This window comes from Papio anubis, chromosome 12 (assembly GCF_008728515.1).
Source record: "Papio anubis isolate 15944 chromosome 12, Panubis1.0, whole genome shotgun sequence".
NCBI classification, from domain to species: Eukaryota; Metazoa; Chordata; class Mammalia; order Primates; family Cercopithecidae; genus Papio; species Papio anubis.
In genome coordinates this window covers 92,662,833-92,686,167 of record NC_044987.1, presented here as the reverse complement: position 1 = coordinate 92,686,167, position 23,335 = coordinate 92,662,833, and the positions used below count along the sequence as shown (strand labels likewise).

The window sequence follows — 23,335 nt, the reverse complement described above, 5'->3', positions numbered from 1 at the left end:
ATGGACAAAACATTCATGGCAGCTCTATTCACAATAGCCAGGAAGTAGACACTATTCAGGTGTCAAATGTCCATCAACAAAATAGTTCTGTATACACACAAAGGAATACTATACAGCAATGGGTATAAATGAACTACACACAACGTGGATGTATCTTATAAATTAAATGTTTAACAAAAAATAGCCAGATGCCAAAGAATGCATTTATGCTGTACTTCAATTACACATTGATAGGGGAAGGCAGAAATTGAAAATATGTATTCTCACTAGTGTGTTCTGGGGGAGTGCTCCTCTAGAAACTTTCCAACTGAGGTTCCTTGAAAGTTAGATCCTTGAATTATGAGGTGTTGGTATTTGAGGACATAAGTTGGCCTATTACAATCACATTCTTTTGAAGTCACGTTTTAAATATTAAAAATTCATGTGAATTCCCTACTCTTCATCCACGCATATTGGGCAGAAATTACTTCTCTCAAAAAATATTTGCGGAAACTTAATATTGAAGGAAAATGGGTCAGGGTCATCCTATGGTTGCAGGTACTCTGGGCACATTGCCTCAGACTTCGGTTTTAAAAGAACTGATATAAAGTAGATTAGTTATGGTTAGATATCCTGGTGTGTATCTCAGATTCCAACTCATGGGCAATGTGACTTTGTGCAAGTTCCCTAAACATTCTGCAGTTATGCCCTCATTTGTATGACAAAGATAATAATACCTATCTCACCAGGTGGCTTTGAGAGTTAAATAAGATGATGTCAGTTATTAATAGATACTCAATATTGTTAACGTCTCCCTTCCCTACCCTGTAAGGAGTATTGGGGTGGAAAAAAAGTCAACAAGCTGTTTGCTGCAATATATATATTTTAATTCAAAGTGAATCGACAGTAATACACCATAAATTCTTATTTTGACACTCACCAAAATAGTCACCTGGAAAACCCGCTTTTTGTGACAAAGTACAGAAGGCTTGGTCACATTTAAATCACTGAGAACTAGAGAGAAATACTATCGCAAACCGTAATAGACATTACATCCATAAAATTTTCCCAGTCCTTATTGTAATATTGCACAGTGCAATTGCTACATGGCAAACTAGTGTAGCATAGGAGTAAAAGCAAAAACAAATAAACCAAAGAAAGAAAGCCACAAGTCTAAAATTGTTAAACAATTAACAGTTCAAACTTAGTAATCAAATCTGTATCATTGGATTCATTAAAACAAATCTTCCTACACCTTGCAGTGTATGATTTAACTTTTACTTAACACAGTCCAAGTTTAAAATTAGCAGATTTTTAAAACAAAAATGTTTTGCTAATACAGTAACATATTTAATTAAACACCCTGGAGGAAAAAAAAAACAACTAAATATCAGGATATTTGATTAAAAAAACGCTTTGCAAATTAAAATAGTATGCAAATATGCAACTTGGAAATCATGCAGTGTTTTATTTAAGAAAGCATTAAAACCAAAGAAAACTGGTCAAAATGGTTTTTAAAAGGTATAAATCCAGACTACTTTGTCAATATGCTAAATTAAGAATTTAGCAGAATTTTGAAACTTATTTTAAAATACATTAAAATGCCCATGATTGCAATTTAAAGAGCAGTGTAGTTAACTGGGATATACCTTTATCAAACTTTAATACTGTATTATGACAATGTTGAAGTTTACCATTTATGTCAATTTAACAAGACTGCTTTAAGTCTTGGAAATTAAAGACAAAGAATACAACATTTCAGGGTAGTAAACATGGCCCTAAACAAAAAGAAAACTCTCGGTTTTGTACCTGTTGTGAAACAATCAATCCTTTGCACTTGGTGTTTCTGAAACAATGTGTTGCCGGCATTGATTCTTTCCTAAGAAGTGAGCAGATCCTAATCATCTGCTGGAACATATAAATAAAATCAGAAGGCTGTGGAGGGCAGCAAATTTACTTAAATAGTGACTCCATAAATGTGTCATCTGTAAATAATCTTTTAAATTAATCTTAGGCTACTTCTTTTTAAACATGTATTTTTATATATATATATATTTCTATTTGTATAAAATGCATAGAATTAATTACTAAAAACACTGAAACTTGTGGGGAAAATTAAGTCCTTCATTTTCAGTGTGACTAAAAATGTACTGCTGGTTTTTACTTTATGATCTAATACTGTAATTTTTAAAATCAATTTCAGGCACATTTATTTCATTGATGATTATTAAATAAAACACTGCTTGTGTCAATGGAGTAAAGAAAACTTATCCATTATTAGCTTATTGTGAATGCTGTACTAGAGCTGTACTAGTGGTATACAATTCATTTATCAAAGAAACGCTGTAAATCCAAAACATCTAGAGTTTTACACTCAAATGCTTTGTACTGTTTATTCCAGTAAATGCTGTAAGATTATATTCCAGATTTTTAAGGAAAAAAAGTTAAGTCAAGCCTGCAAGATACAGCTTTCTCAAGTGTCTACAATGCCAGTATGAAAATAAAAAATTAAGTTACATTGATACATCCAAGTTTTTTTAATATGCAGTGATGAGCACAAACATTAATAGAGATAAAATACTGATGCAAATAACACACCCCAAAATAACAAATGCAATTATTTTCCACCATTTACAATACAGTAGTTACAATGACACTCCAAACAGAAAAGCAAAGTAAAAAATCAAAACCCCAATTTCTATTCATGTAATTAGACTTATACAGAAATTAGAAGGCTAAATAACAACTAGTTAATCACCTAATTTCACAGCTATCTGAAGTGGCAATCGTTATATAGCAGCTTATCTATGATACATTCAAGATAAATGATACAATTTATTACTTGCCTGTAAGCTAAAACACAGCCTCAATTTAATACCTTTCCTTAAATTCCACCTCTACACTACAATATACTTGAGGTCTATGCAAAAAGTAGCTACCTTTATATAGGAAATGGATGATTAAGTCTTTGGTGCTGTAAAAGCAACTTCATTTAAACAGACATAACCACTACCATCACCACCACCCAAAAAAGAAAAAAGTGGGGCGGGGGGAACTCAACACACTTCCTAGGAAGAAAAAAAGCATGTAATTTCTGTCCCTGACGGAATGTATTAAATAAGCAAACATCACCAACAAGCAAAACAAGTACTGCAATGTAAAAATACTTTAAAAAAAAAAACCCTCTCACATGCATAAATCAAAAATTGCACACAAAGAACTCACATCTTTTCAAGCTTCAATAGTAAAAGTTCTGCTACTATTTATTAAATACTGCATGGTTTGCCCAAGCTAAGATAAAACCACATCATGAATCAATGAGCATTTTGCATTTTATTATCTACCCAAAGTCATGCCTACTGTACCTCTAAACATTTTATTAAGTCCAATTATACAGCAAACACTCTCAAAATAAACTTAGATTGTATTGCAGTTTCACTTAATAGTATATAAAATGCTGTGCTGTGACAGTTATCAAATATCCATTAGATACTGAATCAATTTTTCTTAAGCACTACTAACTGCTTGCTTTTCTTGAAGCTAGATCATTCTCAAAAATCAGACAGCAGAATTCAGCTACAGCAAACATGCTGCCCTCTTAATAAGGAAAAAAACAGCTACTACCTGAAATCATACCACACAAAACCAAAAATGAACATTACGCTATCAAAAGGAAACTAAAGAGTAGGTCTGAATTTTAAGTGCTGCAGTCCTCAACATTTATATATAGGTAATAACATTAACAACCTCAAATATTTAAGGCACTATGTGTGGGAACGGTTTACAATGCAGCTGAGATTATTAGAACAACATTTAAGAGCAAAGTCTAGGCAACATTTTGCCCATGCAAAAGACACATGCAAATGTAAAGAACAATAGCTCAATTTCTTAGGTAAGTGACCCAACATTTATACACTAAGACACGGATAATACAATTCACTTGTATGCTGTAATTCTGACATATGTGCATCTGTTGCTCTAAGTCTGTACACAGAATGGCTTCCCAAATGTGGACGTGTCTTGCACTAGTTAGAAGGCAATTTATAAAAAATAGCAGGAGCAAAACTGGACTTCTGCTCCCATAAGTCACCTGTCTAGAGTTACTACATAAGAAGATAACATGACCAAAGACAAGTTATACCAAATGTGCAAAACACATCAAAAGTGAGTTTTTAAAGCTCAAAGTTGTTTAAATTGCACCCAAGTCTACATGATTCAAAAATAATTTTCTTGTGCCATGGCTAATATTTATTAAATACCATGTTTTTATTTTTAATCAAATGTTTGTATCATTGAGCTTCCCCAATATACTGTTTTTCACATATATGGATACTGGCTGAGTTTTGTTGGACTCAGTGGAAATCCAGTATATGCAGGTGATGCTGCAATGTAAGAATGTGGTGGGAAGATTGGTTTGTACTGAGTCTGATGAATGGTTGGGGATGGTAACAGACGGGGATTTAAGCCCACTGGGACTTGGTGAACTATGCCACTGGGATGGGAGATATTATAAGTTGGATGCTGTAACATAGGTCTTGAGGTACATGGAGAGGCTAAGAGGTGGGCCACTGGTGCAGCACTACTGAGGGTGGCTGATGATGGGTATGGAAGTAGAGTAGGCTGTCCTCCGAGGTGTGTATTTCCAGCCAGGTGGGCATGCACTGCTGTGTGATTGGGACTTCCATGAGAAAGAGTGAATGGATTACTGGTAACACTAGTAGGGATATAAGCTTGCTGTCTTCGATGCCCAAAGTTTCCATTCCACTCTTGATGCCCAGATCCAAAGTGCTGAACCTATCCATAAAGAAAAAAAAAACATATTTTTAAAGATAAAAGGAAAGAAATGGAAATTACAATATACCCTTTGTGATTGATAACTCATAGTGGATCTCTCAGAACTAACTTATACTAAGAATAATTAGAGGAGAGAAAAATACCAATTCCATATATATTAGTATTAACATTTTAGTATTTATTACTACATATTATAATATAAACACCACTATTAGTGCTGCCTGTACTACCTTTTACTACCCCCATCACTACTAACAGCTACCATTTGTGGAGCACTTATTATATGTAAAGCTAACATTTACACACACAATATTATTTACTTCTGAAACAACCCATGATATAATTACTATTCCCATTAACTGTGCTCCAAATCAAATTTGTTGAAGAGACCTGGCCAAGGTAATAAATATACAGTACACGGCAAAACCAAGATTTGAATCCCCGTCCAACTCCAGTATCTGTGATCTTTTCTTTTCCCAACTGAAACACAACTGCCAAATATAGCATTGAATAAGATGGAAAGTATTCAGGAAGGTTAATGATGTTCTGAGATAACAGACACACTCTGTTAATATTACCTAAGAGAACCTAAGGACTTAATCTTTCTGAAGAAGGCTACAAGTTCTATGGATAATTTGCTTAATTATCCTATTATTAAGCCAGTTACTCTTTAGCCCCTTGGGATAACGAGAAGGGAAAAATTCATTAAGACTACATACAGTTTCAGAAGCTTTCTCCTCCATGTGAAAAACAACTGCTAAATTTGAATCCCAAAGACTCCTACAAATCCACAAATGAACATACCTGACTAAAGTTCAAATGCTGCTGCTGGAATGCTGATGTCAATTTTTGCTGACGAGTACCCACTGCGGAAGGCTGGTTTAATCTTCCAGGGGCAGATCGTCCTTTTATTAATGGCTGGCATATAGAATCTGGCGACGAATAAAATATTGAAGAGTTTATGCTTTTTCCTTTTCAAATAAAAAATTAGCAAAATCTTTAGATATTTCATATAATAGTGATTTGAGAGCCTTAAAATTAAACAAAATGAAAGGAGAGGTCATGGTTTCCAAGCACTGGATAATATTAGAAGATGTCCTCTGTATAATATATAAGGCAGGATCAAGTCAAAATTCGAGATGACTTTTGGCAACTCCATTCTCAGATGTTCCTAAATTAAGACTGTATTTAAAGGACAACCGGAGAAATGGGAGGACTCAACTTACCTGTGTTTGCCATATGCTCATCGGCATTTAAGCCATTTTCTAGTGCCACTGGTGGCACCACAACAGAACAGACAGCTGGCTTGGTTTCTGTGTCGGCAGAGGATAACAGTTCTGTGTTTTCACGAGTGTCCTCCACAAAAGTGCTCTCTGCAAATGGACTATCATGCCCAGAAGAGTCGGATGTCGGAGAGCCATCCACCGTATCACAACCACTTTCTTGCTCTTCATCTGACATACTACAAAAAGAAAGCATTTTTATGAGTGATATTTTTTTCCAACATTAAATCTAATGTTAAGTAATATTCAGGCTCCAGTGAACTGACGAGAATGTTATTCAGTTATTTTATATATAATTACAGCTTTTTCATTGTCCAATAGCACTTTTTCAAAAAATTTCTAGACCCTTAAATTAATTATCTGTTCCAACTGCTAAACCTAATTCTGTTCCATTTCAGGAACATCATTTTGGCTTTTTTTTTTTCTTCTTTCCCTTCCCATTTGATCCTTAGTATCAGCTCATAAAATTCCTCTTTATGAATTCCAGATAACTTCATCAAGACATGACAAAAGAGGCACTGTTCTGAATAATTTAAATGAAATGTACAAGCATACATGCATGTGACTTGGATATTTCAAATTAAATTCTAACATCAGGATATGTGCCTCTTCTGGTAATTTAGGTCCTTGTACCTAACCAGTTATCTGAAAGGTATCCCCACACCTCTGAAGGCCTAGACAGAGCCCCATATTTCTCATCTCTTCCTGACACTCTTGGGCCCTGACAATCTCTCTCTCCTTGGGATTTCTACAGTATTTATTGTCTGTTTCAACCACCCATTCCATACTTAGTTACGAATTTGAAGTATCTCTTTTTATACATATTTTTATTTATATATATGTATATTTGTTTATACATACTTTACATGTGTATGTATAGTTATGTACATTATCAATTTTCAAACCATGTTATAAGCAACTTTTAAGAAGACATATTAAAATTTCTTTATATTTTCCATAAAGCTTTGGCTATAAGTATGCAATATCATATTTCCTGACTAAGGAAAAGAAGAAGACATGTAAAATTAAAACTTAAAATTTTCCAAATGTTTGCTGCCACTAAAATAAGATTTTATTTCTTTCTTTCCTTCTCATCCTTCCTTCCTAAGAGACAGGGTCTCACTGTGTTGCCCAGGCTATAGTGTAGTAGTGTGATCATAGCTCACTGCAGCCTCAAATTACAGGGCTCAAATAATCCTCCCACCTCAGCCTCCTGAGTAGCTAGCACTACAGGCAAGTGCCACCACATCCAGCTATTATTTTTTTTTTATTTTTGGTAAAGGTGGGGTCTCACTATGTTGTCCAGGCTGGTCTCGAACTCTTGGCCTCAAGTGATCCTCCTGCCTTGGCCTCCCAAAGTGCTAGGATTACAAGTGTTGGCCACTGTGCCTTCTAGACTGTGGCTTATCTCTTAATATGTTAGTAAATCATTCTGCTTAGGACAACCTTACTAATTTTAGCCGGCCAAAGGACAGGTAAGCCAGGTTAATATGGATAAAACCATGCAAATCCATCACCAATGGGAGAAAAAAATCACAGTGGATGTTCTGTAGACAGTGGGCCAGTAAGTACTTCATTATGCAAAACATTCCTTTTTAATTTTGCTAAAGTATATGTTTTTCTTCCAAATTTAAATTACAATAGTAGTATGTGGGGCTGAAATTAAGAATGTAGCTTTTTTACCCTTTCAAAAATAGATTTGGCCAGATGTGGTGGCTCACGCCTGTAATCCTAGCACTTTGGGAGGCTGAGGCAGGCAGATGACCTGAGGTAAGGAGTTCAAGACCAGCCTGGCCTGGTGAAACCCCATCTCTACTAAAAATACAAAAAATTAGCCGGGTGTGGTGGCGGGTGCTTGTAATCCCAGCTACATGGGAGGCTGAGGCAGGAGAATCACTTGAACCTGGGGAGGTGGAGGCTGCAGTGAGCCAAGATCATGCCATTGCATTCCAGCCTGGGTGACAGAGCCACACTTCATCTCCTCCCACCCAGCCCCCGGCAAAAAAAGATTATTTAGTTGGGTATGGTGGCTCACGCCTGTAATCCCAGCACTTTGGGAGGCCAAGGTGGGAGCACTGGTTGAGCCCAGGAGTTCAAGACCAGCCTGGGCAACAGGGCAAGATCCCATCTCTACAAAAAAAACTTAAAGATTAGCTGGGCATCGCTGTGCGCACCTGTGGTCCCAGCTACTCAACAGGCTAAGGCTAGAGGATTCCTTGAGCCTGGGAGGCAGAGGTTGCTGTGAGCCGAGATCATGCTACTGCACTCCAGCCTGGGCAACAGAGCAAGACCCTGTCTTAAAAACAAACAAACAGACAAATCTGTGTTTAGAAAAACTGATCTAGTTCAAAAATTGTGTTCAAGATAGAAGTCACTGTGGTAAATCGGCAGGTACTTATTAATTTAACAGAAAGAAATCGTAGGCTTTTTAGTAGACTTACTATTTATTATACACTACTATTGAGATTATTTTACCTATTCGGTCTCTTGCAGGGGGATGGGCTGGACTGCCCTGAGGAGCTGGTACTCAGAGTACTATCAGGACTACTTAATGAACACATCCGATCAATATTCAAAGTGCTCTGGCAAGCTTCACAATCTAGACTACCTTTACATCTAGTGGAAGAGAAAAGGGGAAAACATGAGTCAAATATGAGAAGATACTCTCCAAATAGTCAAAATTTGTATTCTTTAATTAAGGATATGAAACTGTTAAGAATGACCTACATGGACAAAAAGTAAAGCTTACAAATACAGGGAAAATGCTATAATAATGGTGCGAAATACTATTTAGAAAGTTCCCTGTCTAGAACTGGGTTATCTAATTTAAAGGTTTTACTCCAAAGGACATTGACAAACAAGGAATAAGTCACAGAAAGTTGTTTTTCGACACACCAAAGGATGCCACCTATATCCTTTGAGGATGCAGCATTTGGCACTTACTCTCTGAGTGAATGTCTCTGCGAAGTCTCTTCCTCATCAGTGTCACTGCTAATAGTGATGACACTCACTGCAGGACTCGGGGAGTCAGCAATAATGATGGTTTGTCGCTGTTTGTCTGAAACTGATGAATCAGAGTCCTGTCTGACAGATGTTTCACAGCAATTTCTTGCCTCTCCTTCTGAGTTCTGATTGTCCTGTGTTTCTATACAACTTACTTCCTCGACATCTTTCCCATTAATTATCTTTGGAGAAATAAATGCTGAATGTGGGATATTGGTATTCTGTAATGAATTACTCCTGCAACCAAAGGAATAATTTATAATTTCTATAATCAAAATATGTATAATCAGTTGTCTAAGGTATCTTGTTAAACCAAAAAATGCGAACCTTCACTTGTTCGAGTTCATGAATATAACACACCAACAGATCTTGAGTTCTTGTGAAATATAAAATAGCTCTAGAAATATCCATGTAGATTGCATTTACATACTTTTAAATAGTCACTTTTTGGTAAATGTGCTATCTGAATGTCCACAATTGCTACATTACAGGTAGATAATAAATCAAAAGGGCAATAAAGACAATCTTACCAACTGAAAGCATTTATTTCCTCTCTTCCTGGCTCCCATTCCATTAGTTTTACCAAAATACCTCTGAGAAATCGAGAAGGGAGCTGGCTTAGTGTTTGTAATAAAGGTATAAAAGAGGTCATTTTGAATACAACAGAGTGACCCTTTAGTGTACATGCAAAATTCATTTTAAAGATTCTCAAAATGCAGAGGAAAGTTAAAGCACCAATACCAACCTGTTCTGGCACGGTTTATTTTTCTTGGTAGTGGTAGGTTGAGGCCAGACAACATGTGCAATCCCCACACTAACTGGCTGAGGGGCAGATAAAGTTATCTGATTGGTCAGAAGAGGCTGCGGCATCACTGAGTTATAATGATTGCTGCATGAAATCATCTTCCTAGGGAGAAGTTCAGAACAATGTTTTTAATCAAGACCTTTCTTTAATCAAGATCTAGTCTGCAAACTATTCATAAAGTACTTTTGTTTTCAGCTTACCCCCAGTCTCCAAGCCTGTGTGAACCAGCCACACTCTCAGAAGTTAGTGTAGTAGTAGCAGGAGCCAGGGGTGTCACCTGTTGCCAGGCAGGCACCAGCATCTGCTGTGTTCTACCAGACCACGTCTGCTTGCAGCAAAGGAAAACAATAGAAAATAACAAGTTATAAGTAACTTTACCATATCCTAAACTCAAAACTATCTAAAGTAACAGCTAACAATTATAAACATTAAAGTCCATAACCTACAAAATGGATTAAATCCCTATCCAGGTCATTTTCATTATTTCCCAACAGCACAAGCTGATATATGGCAAGGAATGAATTATTACCAACCTGAGAAAGAACTCCTGGTCGGATCTGTAGTGGCTGCACAGCTGGGGCCTGAGTTACAAGTGGAACTGTATTATCTACCCTTATTGAATAACTAGTAGGTTTACCATGTGTTGCAGGAATACCTGTGAAACAGAATAGTTATCAAATAAAAGAAAAAAATCTTCCTCTTATTTAACTTATACAATTATTTTAAATGTCAAGAACTGCTTAAATTCTGACAGTTTTTTTTTTTTTGAGACAGGGCCTTGCTCTGTTGCCCAGACTGGAGCACAGTGGCATGATCCATACTGTGGCCTCAATCTCGTGGACTTGTGGATCCTCCCACCTCAACCTGAGTAGCTGGGACCACAGGCGTATACCACCATGCCCAGTTCATCTGTTTAACTTCTGGTAGAGACAGGGTCTATGTTGCCCAGGCTGGTCTTGCACTTCCGGGCTCAAGAGATCCTCCTACCTCGGCCTCTCAAATTTCTGGTATCACATGCATAAGCCGCCACACCCAGCCTTGATTGTGGGGTTATAATGCCATTCTCTGCATAAAATTTTCATAACACTAACTGAGCAATCCATTAGGAAAATGATGTACTCCTTGTCTATCTTGTGATATACATCATTCCAAAAATTATTATAAAGCTCCCCTTTCTGTTTCAAAATGCATACTACAAAGTTGAACCATTTAATTTTCTTGAAACTTCTTTCCAAAGTTTGCTATTGAAGCTTTATTTTCCTTTTTAAATAGTTCAGTCACCATGATAAAGAACATGGAAAGAAGAATCTGGTTTAGTATGCTGACAACCTAGCAGGTAAAGGTTCTTCTTTTGATACAAACTTTTAGCTATGCTTAGTATCTTCTTCTTTAAAACTGTGATAGAATCTTATGCTCTTGTCACCAAAACAGAAATACATCACAACTTCATAATTTAATGGACATAATGGTTCACATAATGGATGAAAATTCAGGGATGGCACACTCATTTCAGCCTCCAAAGGAAAGGCAAAACTAACCTATTTACCTAATTTGATAATTAAAACTAAGGTTTCCCCAATGTGGCTTAATTGACTAGTATTCTTAGCAGAGAGCTGCTGGAACTCCAGAACAAACATGCTACCATTTTGCTTGCCCACTAGGAAAATTAGAAAGCAGGATTACCAGACATGTTAATCCTGTTAATGTTACTATAATGTTAATATAGCTGTTTGATTCACTGCAAAGCACCTTGCAAATATTAAGTCTTATAATACTGAACTCTGAGACAGCAAAGTAGTATCACATTCCAACTTAAAGTTTTGACAAGATTTCAGGGGCATCCCCGAAGATCAGAAATTACATTAATGAAAATAATTTGACCACTTCATAATTCCACTTTATTGTAGCAGTTACTTTCAACATGGGCTTGCAGATTATTTAAATATAATGTAATCAATTTGGGGATAAATGTGATGTTGAATCTTTCTCTTCAGGCATAAGAGAAAAATACTACAATTGTTTTCTTTCTCTATTGTAAAACAACCTCACATTTTCTATTTCACAGATGTAAGTGTTAATCCTAAAGAGAATGTCCATTTTAGCCTGTTTATTTTCTTCACTGAGACTATTATCTTACTACCAGGTTATTCTACTCTCTGTGCTCCACCTAAAGAGCCAGGTATGAGTCAAGTTTAATAAAAATCTTCTTACTTCTGCTAAAAAGCCTGTCTTGATCATCCAATTCTCCAAGACATGGAATATCAGCACACTCAGGCAGTGTAGATATATTGCAATATATAGACAATCTCTTCAAGAAAAAAAAAAAAATCTCTTCACTTTGACAAGGATGAACAGACAGAGCAAATTTCCAAATCTCAACAAAAATCTCATTTCCTGTAAATTCTCTCCACAAGCAATGCCTTAAGATGAGAAGAATTCTCCTATATACTCTCTCCACAGGAGATCTAATTTTTGATCAAATTCAATAGTGGGATAAGATCTCAATTTTTGTATAGTTTAGGTTAGCTGAAACTTTATCTTTGATTATATTTGCTTTAATACTTGGAGAACAAGGCATTAAAAGCTTATGAATATTATTTTAGTATAACAGGAAAGAATTTTGCTGGAATATATTTTACTCTAATATTGTCATCTAGAGGGGATGAATACCTAACTTTTCAGGTCACTAAATAATTTTAAAAGCTTGTTTAATAAATAAAACATTCAGATATGTCAAATAAAAGCTTAGCTGATTTTTAAAAATAAGCTTACTTTTTAAAATAAGCACAGTCTTATGGATATAGTATTTATATGCCTATACTTACATATTATAATATCTAAAATATATTAAATGCATTACCTAAACATGATAGCGTCAAAGTAAAATTTTTAAGTCAAGGTGATAAAGTTTATTTTAAAATATAAACCACAATGGTACCATAATTACTATCCCCAATAGCTGCCCAATAATTATTTTAAAATGTTTCTTGAAAATGCAACGGCACATTCTGAAGGGAAGAGATAAATGACGGGGAGGGGCAAGAAGCCCAATGCTGAAATTTTCTACATTACAATTTCTACATAACATCTACCCGTCCGATACTAAGACTGATTAGAGGGAGTGCTTTCATTTCTAAGGCAGACACTCTACTAAGATGAGAAACAACATATTTATAGAGCCTGCCTGGCCTGTTGCTGCAACTGCACCTGTTACATAAGCTAAAACATATTGTGCTTCTTCTCACTAGTAATTCTAATTCAAAAGTGCTGTTCATGACATTTAGTGGGTTAATGAGTCTGTGATAGTAATTCTTTTCTTTCAATTATCCCATATTATAAACCACTGATATAGTTGTTACTTTATGTACAAAAAGGTTTTTAACTTTTCATCAATTATAAGCCATATAAAAAGACGAAAGATTTTTCTAACCTCATTCAAATGTTTTAAGAATGATGCTCAATGCTGTTTAGAAACGTGTCTCAGAAGTCTCTTAAGTTTTTGCCACAGAAGCTAGGCTCTGAAAAAAAAACCTACTATTCCAAATCTTCGTGAAATATACCACAGTATAAGTGGTGACCCTAAAACTGATTTTGGTACATGGGAGGGATTACTAGAACCAAAGAACATATTTGTTAGTGTAGATTATAAATTTAAGTGAAAATGCATTTGTCAAGGTAACGCAAGTGATAAGTGATTAAAAAACATATTTTTAAAAAGCACCAATCTTGCATGCTGAAGTATTTAGAAGTAGTGTCATAAAATCTACCATTTAATTTCAAATAGTACATGTATGTGCACTACGTAAGTAGGTAGGTAGATTGATGATGCAAATATGGTAAAATATTAATACCTGTTGAATCTAGGGTAGAAAACATATTATTCTTTCAATTTTTCTGTATGTTTGAAATTCTTATAATAAACACTTGGGGGAAAAAACTGAAAAACACAACAGCATCACACTGTTAGCATCTATTATTGCTAACACTATAATGATGTGGGCATTTTTATTACTGGAAAGTAATAAAAATGTCACTGTTACAGATACTCACAGACCACCACTGTGACCACTGGGTCACAATTTCACCTTCAGAGTCAACAATGAAAATAAAGCTACCCTGATAGAACAACAGTAACTGAAGATGTGACCTGTTTTCACATCTCTTATTACCAGCAAATCAAGTCAACAAACATATTCTTGGTTCTTTATTTGGTACTGTGGGAAATATTAAAACAAAAAAAAGTTTTAGAGTTGCTTGAATGCTTAAAATTAAAAAATCAGAGGACGGGTGCAGTGGCTAATGACTGTAATCCCAGCACTATGAGAGGCTGAGGTGGGCAGATCACCTGAGGTTAGGAGTTCGAGACCAACCTGGCCAACATGGTGAAACCCTGTACGTACTAAAAATACAAAAATTAGCCAGGCGTGGTGGTGCATACCTGTAATCCCAGCTACTCAGGAGGCTGAGGCATGAGAATCATCTGAACTCAGGAGGCAGAGGTTGCAGTGAGCCAATATCGTGCTACTGCACTCCAGCTTGGGCAACAGAGCAAGACACTGTCTCAAAAAAAGACACACTTAAAAGAAAAAAAAAAAAATCAAATAATCCTTCAGAATCAAAATATATTAGAGTTGGAAATGGCCAATATATTATCTATTCAGTCTATTTCCTTTTACTAAGGCTGAAATAAATAAACAGGCTAGTCTACAATGATACAGTAAAAAGGGGAAACAGAATTAGATTCCTGGTGTCCTGACTTAGCACCAACTGTTCTCATTTACTCTGTACAGTATCACCATTAAGTTGGACATGTTGGTTTAGGGCCCCATCTGTAATTGACCTCTTGCATTAACTAGATGTTAAAGCTTAGCAAGGACAAAATCTCAGGAAAGGACTTAGGAAGTAGGGTTTTAGTCCAGTTATTCCAGTAGTGAGGTTTGATGCTATGATTCTCTAGGAACCATTAAGAGATTTCCTAGTTTAAGAATGTATAGCCAGTCAGGCACGGTGGCTCACGCCTGTTATCCCAACACGTGGGAGGCTGAGGCAGGTGGATCACCTGAGGTCAGGAGTTCAAGACCAGCCTGACTAACATGGAAAAACCCAGTCTCTACTAAAAATACAAAATTAGCCAGGCGTGGTGGCACATGCCTGTAACCCCAGCTTTCCAGCTCCTCGGGAGGCTGAGGCAGAATTGCTTGAACCCGGGAGACGGAGGTTGCAGGCTGCAGGGAGGCAGAGGTTGCAGGTTGCAGTGAGCCGAGATCGCGCCATTGCACTCCTGCCTGGGCAACAAGAGCGAAACTCCATCTCAAAAAAAAAAAAAAAAGAAAGAAAAAAAAGAATGTATAGCCTCTTCAAAGGTATTCTGTCAACCATTCCACTTGAGGATTTAATTGGCTATTTTTATTTAATGAAGGGACATTAATTTAATTGAAATCAATCCATTATTTATTACCTAAGCTATCAATAAAGACTTTAGTATTTTGGGACAAAACTCTTTTGACCAAAATTTTAAATAACTGAGCTGTCAGTCACTTTAATGTTTGGTATTGGTAGACAAATGTCTAAAACAGTGATACCCAGCATAGGCCAACTTGTAGCTTCCCAAGTTCAATCATTCCTATTAAGGTATTTTATCATTTTACACTCTACAGGAAATACAATTGTCATATGACCCATTTTGTTAGTGATGACTGTAATGGAGTTCCAGTCAAGAAATGAGTGTCACTGGTCTAAAGGCTTATTGAACAGCTTAAATATTTTTTTTTTTTGAGACAGAGTCTCACTCTGTCACCCAGGCTGGAGCGCAGTGGCACAATCTCGGCTCTCTGCAACCTCCACTTTCCAGCTTCAACCTCCACTTCCCAGCTTCAGCCTCCCGAGTAGCTGGGACCACAGGCGCACACCACCTTGCCCAGCTAATTTTTTGTATTTTTAGGAAAGCCGGGGTTTCACCATGTTGGCCAGGCTGGTCTCAAACTCCTGGCCTCAAGTAATCCGCCCGCCTCAGCCTCCCAAAGTGCTGGGATTACAGGCGAGAGACACTGCGCTTGGTCTGAACAGGTTAAATCAAATTCAAATGTAGCACTAAATGCAGCAAAAATTATACAATATATTTAATGAATAGATTCCTAAGCTTATTTTAAAATAATGCATGCCTAGATTCAAAGCAAAATTTAAATAAAAGAATACCTTGAATAGCTGGGGGACAGATAATCAATGTCTGCTGAAAAGCATCACCACAACCAAACTGAGCAGTTCCTGCCTGCAGAGGTATTCCATGGTGCACAACTGAATGAGCGGATGTGGTCAATGCCTGAAACAATCAGCACATTATACAGAGCACATTAGACAGAGCAGTCTTCTAAATGAAATACACATGCTGTATAAATAGAATTCAAACACATTTCTTAAGATCATAATTCTACAATTAAAATGTGCCCAGAGCCAGGCACAGTGGTTCACGCCTGTAATCACAGCACTTTGGGAGGCTGAGGCAGGCAGACCATGAGGTCAGGAGATGGAGACCATCCTGGCTAACACAGTGAAACCCCGTCTCTACTAAAAGTACAAAAAATTAGCCGGGCGCGGTGGCAGGTGCCTGTAGTCCCAGCTACTCAGGAGGATGAGGCAGGAGAATGGCATGACCCCAGGAGGCGGAGCTTGCAGTGAGCTGGGATTGCGCCACTGCACTCCAGCCTGAGACACAGCGAGACTCTGTCTCAGGGAAAAAAAAAAAAAAAAAGTACCCAGAAAATGAGAACAAAAACAAGCTGCCAAAATTAAAATTTAAAAACTGATTCTACTGACCTCTACTTTTGGTAGAGTTATGGCATAGAAGGGCAGATGGAAGATACTTAGAGAATGAAGAGAGGAATGGAAAAACAATGAATTTGAGTAGATATGTTCCAATTGTTATACCTCGAAATTTTAAGAGATTTGGTAAAACAGATATAGTAAGACCTCACTAGCACTGTACATTCTAACTGACACCAAACTTCTGTATATATCAAAAGTAAAATAAGCAATCATTAAAAAAAGACCCTAAGTTATTAATTACTACACATTCTTACCTGACTTCTTAATGTTCCAATTTTAGTAAAATTTGCAGTCAGTGTAGCAGTACTGCTTGAAGCAACTGGTCTTAAAAGTGAAGTTTTGTTGTGATTATTTGTGTCACATAAATTTAGGTGGGACTTACAAATATCCATAATATGAAAACAGGACTTTACGCTGTAAAACAAAAGTGAAGGTATTATAATATTATTCTAAATGCTTAGTTTTAAACTGAGGTACATTGACAAAATAAAACAAATGATTCCTAAAAGAAAAAAATCCTATGATTTGCACTTAATCTGCTTCTTTCCAGTAATATTTCTAACAGGAAATCTTACCAGAAAAGATTAAGTTTCAAAGCAAGTAAAAGTATACATTCTGCAGTATTTTTCTTCAAACAGTAAAACGATAGTAAGCATTTTTGGTTAGTATGCAATAATTTTACGACCCCCTACGCGAAAAATTTTTTCCTAAATTTCTAGATCTCCACACCACTAAATTAACAGTACCAAAGAGTTGCTATCGTGTTACTTTCAAAGTGACTGTATATGAAAAACATTAGGACATTTTAAGTGTTTGAGGGGAAAAATCTAACTGGGTTGTAGAAAAATGTAAATTTTAAGAACAATTTACAATGATAAACATTGGGTTCATTCCTATGCCTTCTTCATTTTGTCTTTTTAAATACTGAAGGAAGCTGTTTTAAGTCACTTAAATTTACTCCCTTCATCTCCCAAAATATGTCTGAGGCTCAAAGAATTTGTAAGATTTGGCCGGGTGCAGTGGTTCACATCTGTAGTCCCAGCACTTTGGGAGGCCAAGGTGGGTAGATCACTTGAGCCCAGGAGTTCAAGACCAACCTGGGCAACATGGTGAAACCCTATCTCTACAAAAAATTAGCCAGGCACGGTTGCGCATGCCTGTAATCCCAGCTACTCATGAGGCTGAGGTGGTGAGAGGAGCACTTGAGCCTGTGAGGCAGAGGCTGTAGTGAGCAAAGATTGTGCCACTGCACTCCAGCCTAGGCAACTGACAGAGCAAGACCCTGTCTCCAAAACAAACAAACAAACAAAGAAAATACAAAGAATTTGTAATATTACAGGCCTTTGGAATGTTAGTATATATTCTTCCCTACCAACCTATAATCTACTGACCCATGAAAAACCTCCTTTCCTTCACAATGCAGGAGAAAAAGAGGAAAAGGAAAGCAAAAGTTGTGGGGAAAAAAAAGTAAAATGGGAAGTTGTAGGACTCAAAATATGATAGAATCTACGGTCTGGGAAAACTGAAATGTGACCTGAAAGAGAAAACTGTTAGCATTTCCTTTTATATATGCCTGGTTATTAAGATAAGAAAGTCATGTATAATAAAAGCAAAACCACTCAGTCTTATTTTTAGTATCGCATTTTGGAGAAGGAACACTGGACTGCAATTCAGACTTCAGTTCTAGTTCCGGACAGTTACTGGTGTATATGAACTTGGTCAAGTTAGCTTAGCCTCTTTTTACTCAGGTTACTTGTATTTAATGAAGAAAAGTAATTTCTCTGATGCAGTGATTTTCTATAGACTTATTATGTTTTTAGAAACACTTTAAAAGATCTTAAAGTAACATACTGGTTGCTATGAGGGAAATCTAGAAGATGTTTCATATTAACAAAAGGATGGTTCAGGGTCTCAGCTGGAGTAATTCTTAAATCTGCATCAATCAGCAACATTTTCTTCAACAGACTAACAAATTCTCTTCTATCAGCTTTCTCAGCCAAAAGATCACTTCCTTCCAAATCCATCACTGTGTTCACCTAAGAAATCAAAATTTCAAGCCATCAAGTAAAAATAAGCCAGAGAGAGTAGTATAAATTCCACAGTCAAAAAAGAAAACAAAAATCACAACACAGGAGAGGAGAGGGAACTACGATTATCTTAAAACAAAGAAGAACAATTAATATTAAATCCTCAAAATGTGTTGAGGTACCAAATAGGATTCAAAGCATAAAAGAAGATTTTAAAAATTAAACAAATATCCGTTTCTAGCGAAATATAGGGAAAAGAAATCTGTTGGCTAGGATTTTTCCTTTCAAAGCAAACATTTTTTTACTAAAGAATGAATAGGTAAATTAAAATTTTCATAATGACAAATGCAATTTAGTTCCTGAAAGGTTGAAAATAGAATCAGTTTCATTTGAAAAATGTAAAAACAGCATGGACTCTGTAGCCATTTAAAAACTGAGTAACATGTTTTGGGCCCCTTGGCATTCAGGTCTACCGTCTAAGCATACCAGATTAACAAATGTGGCTATGGTACTCACATGCGCTATGTCATCCAGACTGTTGAAAATGTATTTTCTGGCTTCTTTAGACTTCATTCCTGTCTCTGCCTCATGCTCTTCCAATGTCTTATTGCATATATCAAAGGGAAAAAAGAATACATTATTATCCACAATATGCAAATTTCTTTAATCCTGGCACATTTAGTCTAATATATTAAATATTCTAAGACAAATAGTAATTTCAAAAGAGAAACTATCAAAACGTATTTTTTTAAAGTATACACAAAAAAAATGAGAAGTGCTTGGTTCAGGCCAAGAAAAAAATTACAAATGTAACAAACCCCATAAAGAAAATAACTAGGCCTGGCATGGTGGTTCACACCTGTAATCCCAGCACTTTGAGAGGCCGAGGTGGGTGGTTCACGAGGTCAAGAGATCGAGACCATCCTGGTCAACATGGTGAAACCCCATCTCTACTAAAAATACAAAAATTAGCCGGGTGCAGTGGCATATGCCTGTAGTCCCAGCTACTTGGGAGGCTGAGGCAGGAGAATCACTTGAACCCGTGAGGCGGAGGTTGCAGTGATCTGAGATCACGCCACTGCACTCCAGCCTGGCGACAGAGGGAGATTCTGTCTCAAAAAAAAAATAACTGTTTATGAAGTTAATTATTGAGGATTTACTGATTCCCCCAAAAATCCTAGCACACTTGGGATATGTAGTAAGAGGTCAGATTCAATCCCTGTCCTATAAAGTGTAATAATGTAGAAATGAGAAGATAAACACACAACACAAATATAGTTATACACATAAATGTTTTTTAAAATTTAAGATGAATTAATAATTATGTTGTGGAATTAGAGAGTAAGTGAAGTTATTCTAAGAGGACTTTCTTCTTAAAGAATAAAGGGGGCTGGGCACAGTGGCTCACACCTGTAATCTCAGCACTTTGGGAGGCCAACGCGGGCAGATCAAAAGGTCAGGAGTTCAAGACCAGCCTGGCCAATACGGTGAAACCCTGTCTCTACTAAAAATACAAAAATTAGCCGGGCATGGTGGCGGGCACCTGTAAACCCAGCTACTTGGGAGGCTGAGTTAGGAGAATCGCTTGAACCTGGGAGGCAGAGGTTGCAGTGAGCCAAGATCGCGCCACTGCGCTCCAGCCTGGGCAAGAGAGCAAGACTCCGTCTCAAAAAAAAAAAGAGAGAGAGAGAGAGAAGGACAGGGCCAGGCATGGTGGTTCACGCCTGTAATCCCAGCACTTTGGGAGGCGGAGGCGGGCGGTTCTCTTGAGGTCAGGAGTTCAAGACCAGCCTGGCCAACACAGCGAAACCCTGTCTCTACTAAAAATATAAAAATTAGCTGGGCGTGTGGTGCAAGTTTGTAGTCCCAGCTACTTGGGAGGCTGAGGCAGGCGAATCGCTTGAACCCAGGAGGCAGAGGTTGCAGTGAGCCAAGTTGGCACCACTGCACTCCAGCCTGGGCGAGAGAGAGAAACTCTATCTCAAAAAATAAAAACGAAAAAAAAATTGATAAAAATAAAATAAAGAAGGGCCAAAAATGAAAATTCAAAAGAAGGAAGTAATTTAGTAAAATATAAATAGATATGGAAGGTATTATCCATGCATATGAGGCATCTTAGAAAACTAGTCTTCTAAATATTCTATTTTTTAATGAATTACCTTTAATCTCCAACCAGAATGAGACATATCTGTTTCTTTGCAAAAAAATCTTGTGGATTTAGTACCCACATTTAACAACTGTTCTCCTGGTAAACCTTGAGTCTGAGAAATGTAGCGAATCTGAAAAATAATTTACAGAACAGAATAGTTTATTCTTTCATGTGACAGAACAATTAAGTCAGACACCAGGCTGTATGTTAGGTCAGGTATGAAAATACATAGTCTATGCCCTCAAGAAATGCATTGTCCAGTGGAAAACATATATGGAAAAAATTATAATACAGAATTATAGGTATCATAATAAAAGCATGCTTGACAGACAGAAAAGGCATACCTAAAGTAATTGTGATCAGGTATAGTTCTAGAAGAGGTGGTCCTCAAGTTTGGTGTTAAAAGAAAAATAACAGGAGTTTGCACTGGAAGGGTGGGGGGGAAAACTATGCTAAGGTTATAGTATGTGCAAATATGGAAAATCAAGAGAGAATACCCTCACATTCAAACACTGAAAGTACAGAGGGTCACTAACAGAGAATGCTAAGAGATGAAATTGAACTAGCAGGTAAAGGGCTGAATTTTGGATTAGATGCCAGGAGGTAATAATGGGAAACCACTGGACAAATTTCAGCAGGAAATTGACAGCTTACATTTTAAAGTAATGTCTGACAATGGGTGAGGGGATAAGGCCAGAGAAGAGATGAAGAGGGTCTGAACTGAGAGACTGAATGGGAATAGAGAGAAAGGAATGAATTCAAAAGAGATTTAGATTGATAAAGACTGGGTGAATTACTATGGTGGGAGTTTGGAGGGAACACTTTTTTGAGACACTGATATATACACAGCTGTGTCTCTAGGGGAAGAGGCATGGTAGCTGATGGGCTCTCCCAAGGGTGATACTAAAAAACTCCAGCTTCAGGGCTTCTGAACTTAATATTTCTGTTTGAAATATTCTTTCCTCAGATATCTGTATGGCTCTCTTGCTTCCTTCAGCTCTTGGTTCAAATGTTCCCTTACTGACCAGGCTTTCCATGACCCATCAATAAATAACAGCAAACTCTGCCCTTCTCAGTACCTCACCCACCATCCTCCTGGCTATATTTTTCTCCACTGTGCTTTTCATTATCTAATATTCTATACATTTATTTTCCATTTTCTTACCTCTCCATGAGACTCTTAAGTTCCATGAACAGAAGGACTTTTCTGTTTACTTACATACCCCCAGAGCCCATGAAAGTGCCTGGTACACAGTAGGCCCTCAAATATTGATTCCCCCACTTAATGAGTGGGAAACATGGGGGATAAACAGGGGCTCAGAAAAGAGAGAGATCTCTGGGGGCTAAAATTGTTTTTCCATCCTTCCTTCTTACTAAAACTTGACTCCCCTAACCTGTATGAGAATAAATGCAAAGACTTTTTTTTTTAAACCTCAAAGACTCTGCTCCATCAATTAGTCCATCCTCTTCTGCATCTTCTATTTCTTCCTCCCTCTGAGCTCTCTCCCAACCAAATACAAAAATGTTCAATATCTTCTATCCTAAAAAAAAAAAAAGTAAACCTCCCTTAACTACTTAACTCTCTCGTCTCACCCTTAAAATAGTAGCCTATATTATTTCACTTCCCATTCACACTTCAACACACTTCAACACTGCAATCTGAATTTTACTCTCATCACCCTCATGATATGGTACTAAGATAAGTAATGGCCTGTTAGTAACAGACACGTTTAATAATCACATATAAATCCTTATTTTGATACTAATGGCTACTACCATTTTACATAAAAACCATTCATTCAGTTTCCACGACACCATTCTTTTCTGGGTCTCTTTCTACTTCCTGATAGTCTTTCACTGTGTTCCCCTGTTTGTTCTTTATATGACACTGCTTTCCAGAGTCTTGTCTTTTTTCCCTCTACAAGTCATAAGTGCCCACAATTTTATCTCTAAATCTGTGTCTCAATCTTTGGCTCTAGCTCTGGAGCTCCAGACCCAACCACTTTTTGAAACTTGCGACCTGGGTGACTCTAGTACCTCCAACTGAATATATCCTAAACTGATTTGCCCCCAGATCTGCTAATCCTTATGTATTTTCCTCCTGTGGTTAATAGCAACACCACCCACTCAAATCAGAAACCTGAAATTGATGCCCTATACCTCTTCCTCATCATGCTCCCCCAACATCCAAAAGCCTAACAATTTTACTTCATTAACATTTTTCACAACTGTCCCCTCCTCTCCATCCCTACCTCAGATCCTCTTCAATTCTGAGTTATACAATTTCACAAGCCTCCTGATTATTCTACCTGCCTCCAGTCTCTCCTAATGTCCTTACCCGCTCACCCCCAATTCATTATTGACACTACTGCCAGACATCCTGGCAAAATGTGCATCTGTTAGTCACTTGTATAAAATTACTTAATAACCCTTTACTGACTAGAGCAAGCTTGTCCAACCAGCAGCCCTGGCC

General features: G+C 37.0%; 1 protein-coding gene across 7 annotated transcripts in view; it reads right to left on the bottom strand.

Annotated features, from left to right (window-relative positions):
- Nucleotides 1-844: 844 nt before the first annotated feature.
- Nucleotides 845-23,335, bottom strand: part of HIPK3 (homeodomain interacting protein kinase 3) — a 100,891-nt gene continuing 78,400 nt past the window's right edge. For 4 of the 7 annotated variants that reach the window (XM_009186339.4, XM_009186340.3, XM_003910062.5 and 1 more), the window contains 14 exons: nt 20,873-20,992; nt 19,230-19,316; nt 18,538-18,722; nt 16,941-17,100; nt 16,060-16,183; nt 10,398-10,519; nt 10,065-10,189; nt 9,805-9,966; nt 9,590-9,652; nt 9,000-9,296; nt 8,532-8,672; nt 6,000-6,235; nt 5,578-5,705; nt 845-4,773 (listed from right to left, as the gene is read on the bottom strand). In XM_009186339.4, the coding sequence (XP_009184603.1) occupies nt 4,297-4,773; nt 5,578-5,705; nt 6,000-6,235; nt 8,532-8,672; nt 9,000-9,296; nt 9,590-9,652; nt 9,805-9,966; nt 10,065-10,189; nt 10,398-10,519; nt 16,060-16,183; nt 16,941-17,100; nt 18,538-18,722; nt 19,230-19,316; nt 20,873-20,992 (2,427 nt within the window). In that variant the 3' untranslated portion in view covers nt 845-4,296. The remainder of the gene's footprint in view (nt 4,774-5,577; nt 5,706-5,999; nt 6,236-8,531; nt 8,673-8,999; nt 9,297-9,589; nt 9,653-9,804; nt 9,967-10,064; nt 10,190-10,397; nt 10,520-16,059; nt 16,184-16,940; nt 17,101-18,537; nt 18,723-19,229; nt 19,317-20,872; nt 20,993-23,335) is intronic. The other 3 variants (XM_009186342.4, XM_009186343.3, XM_009186344.4) reach the window with 1 other exon arrangement.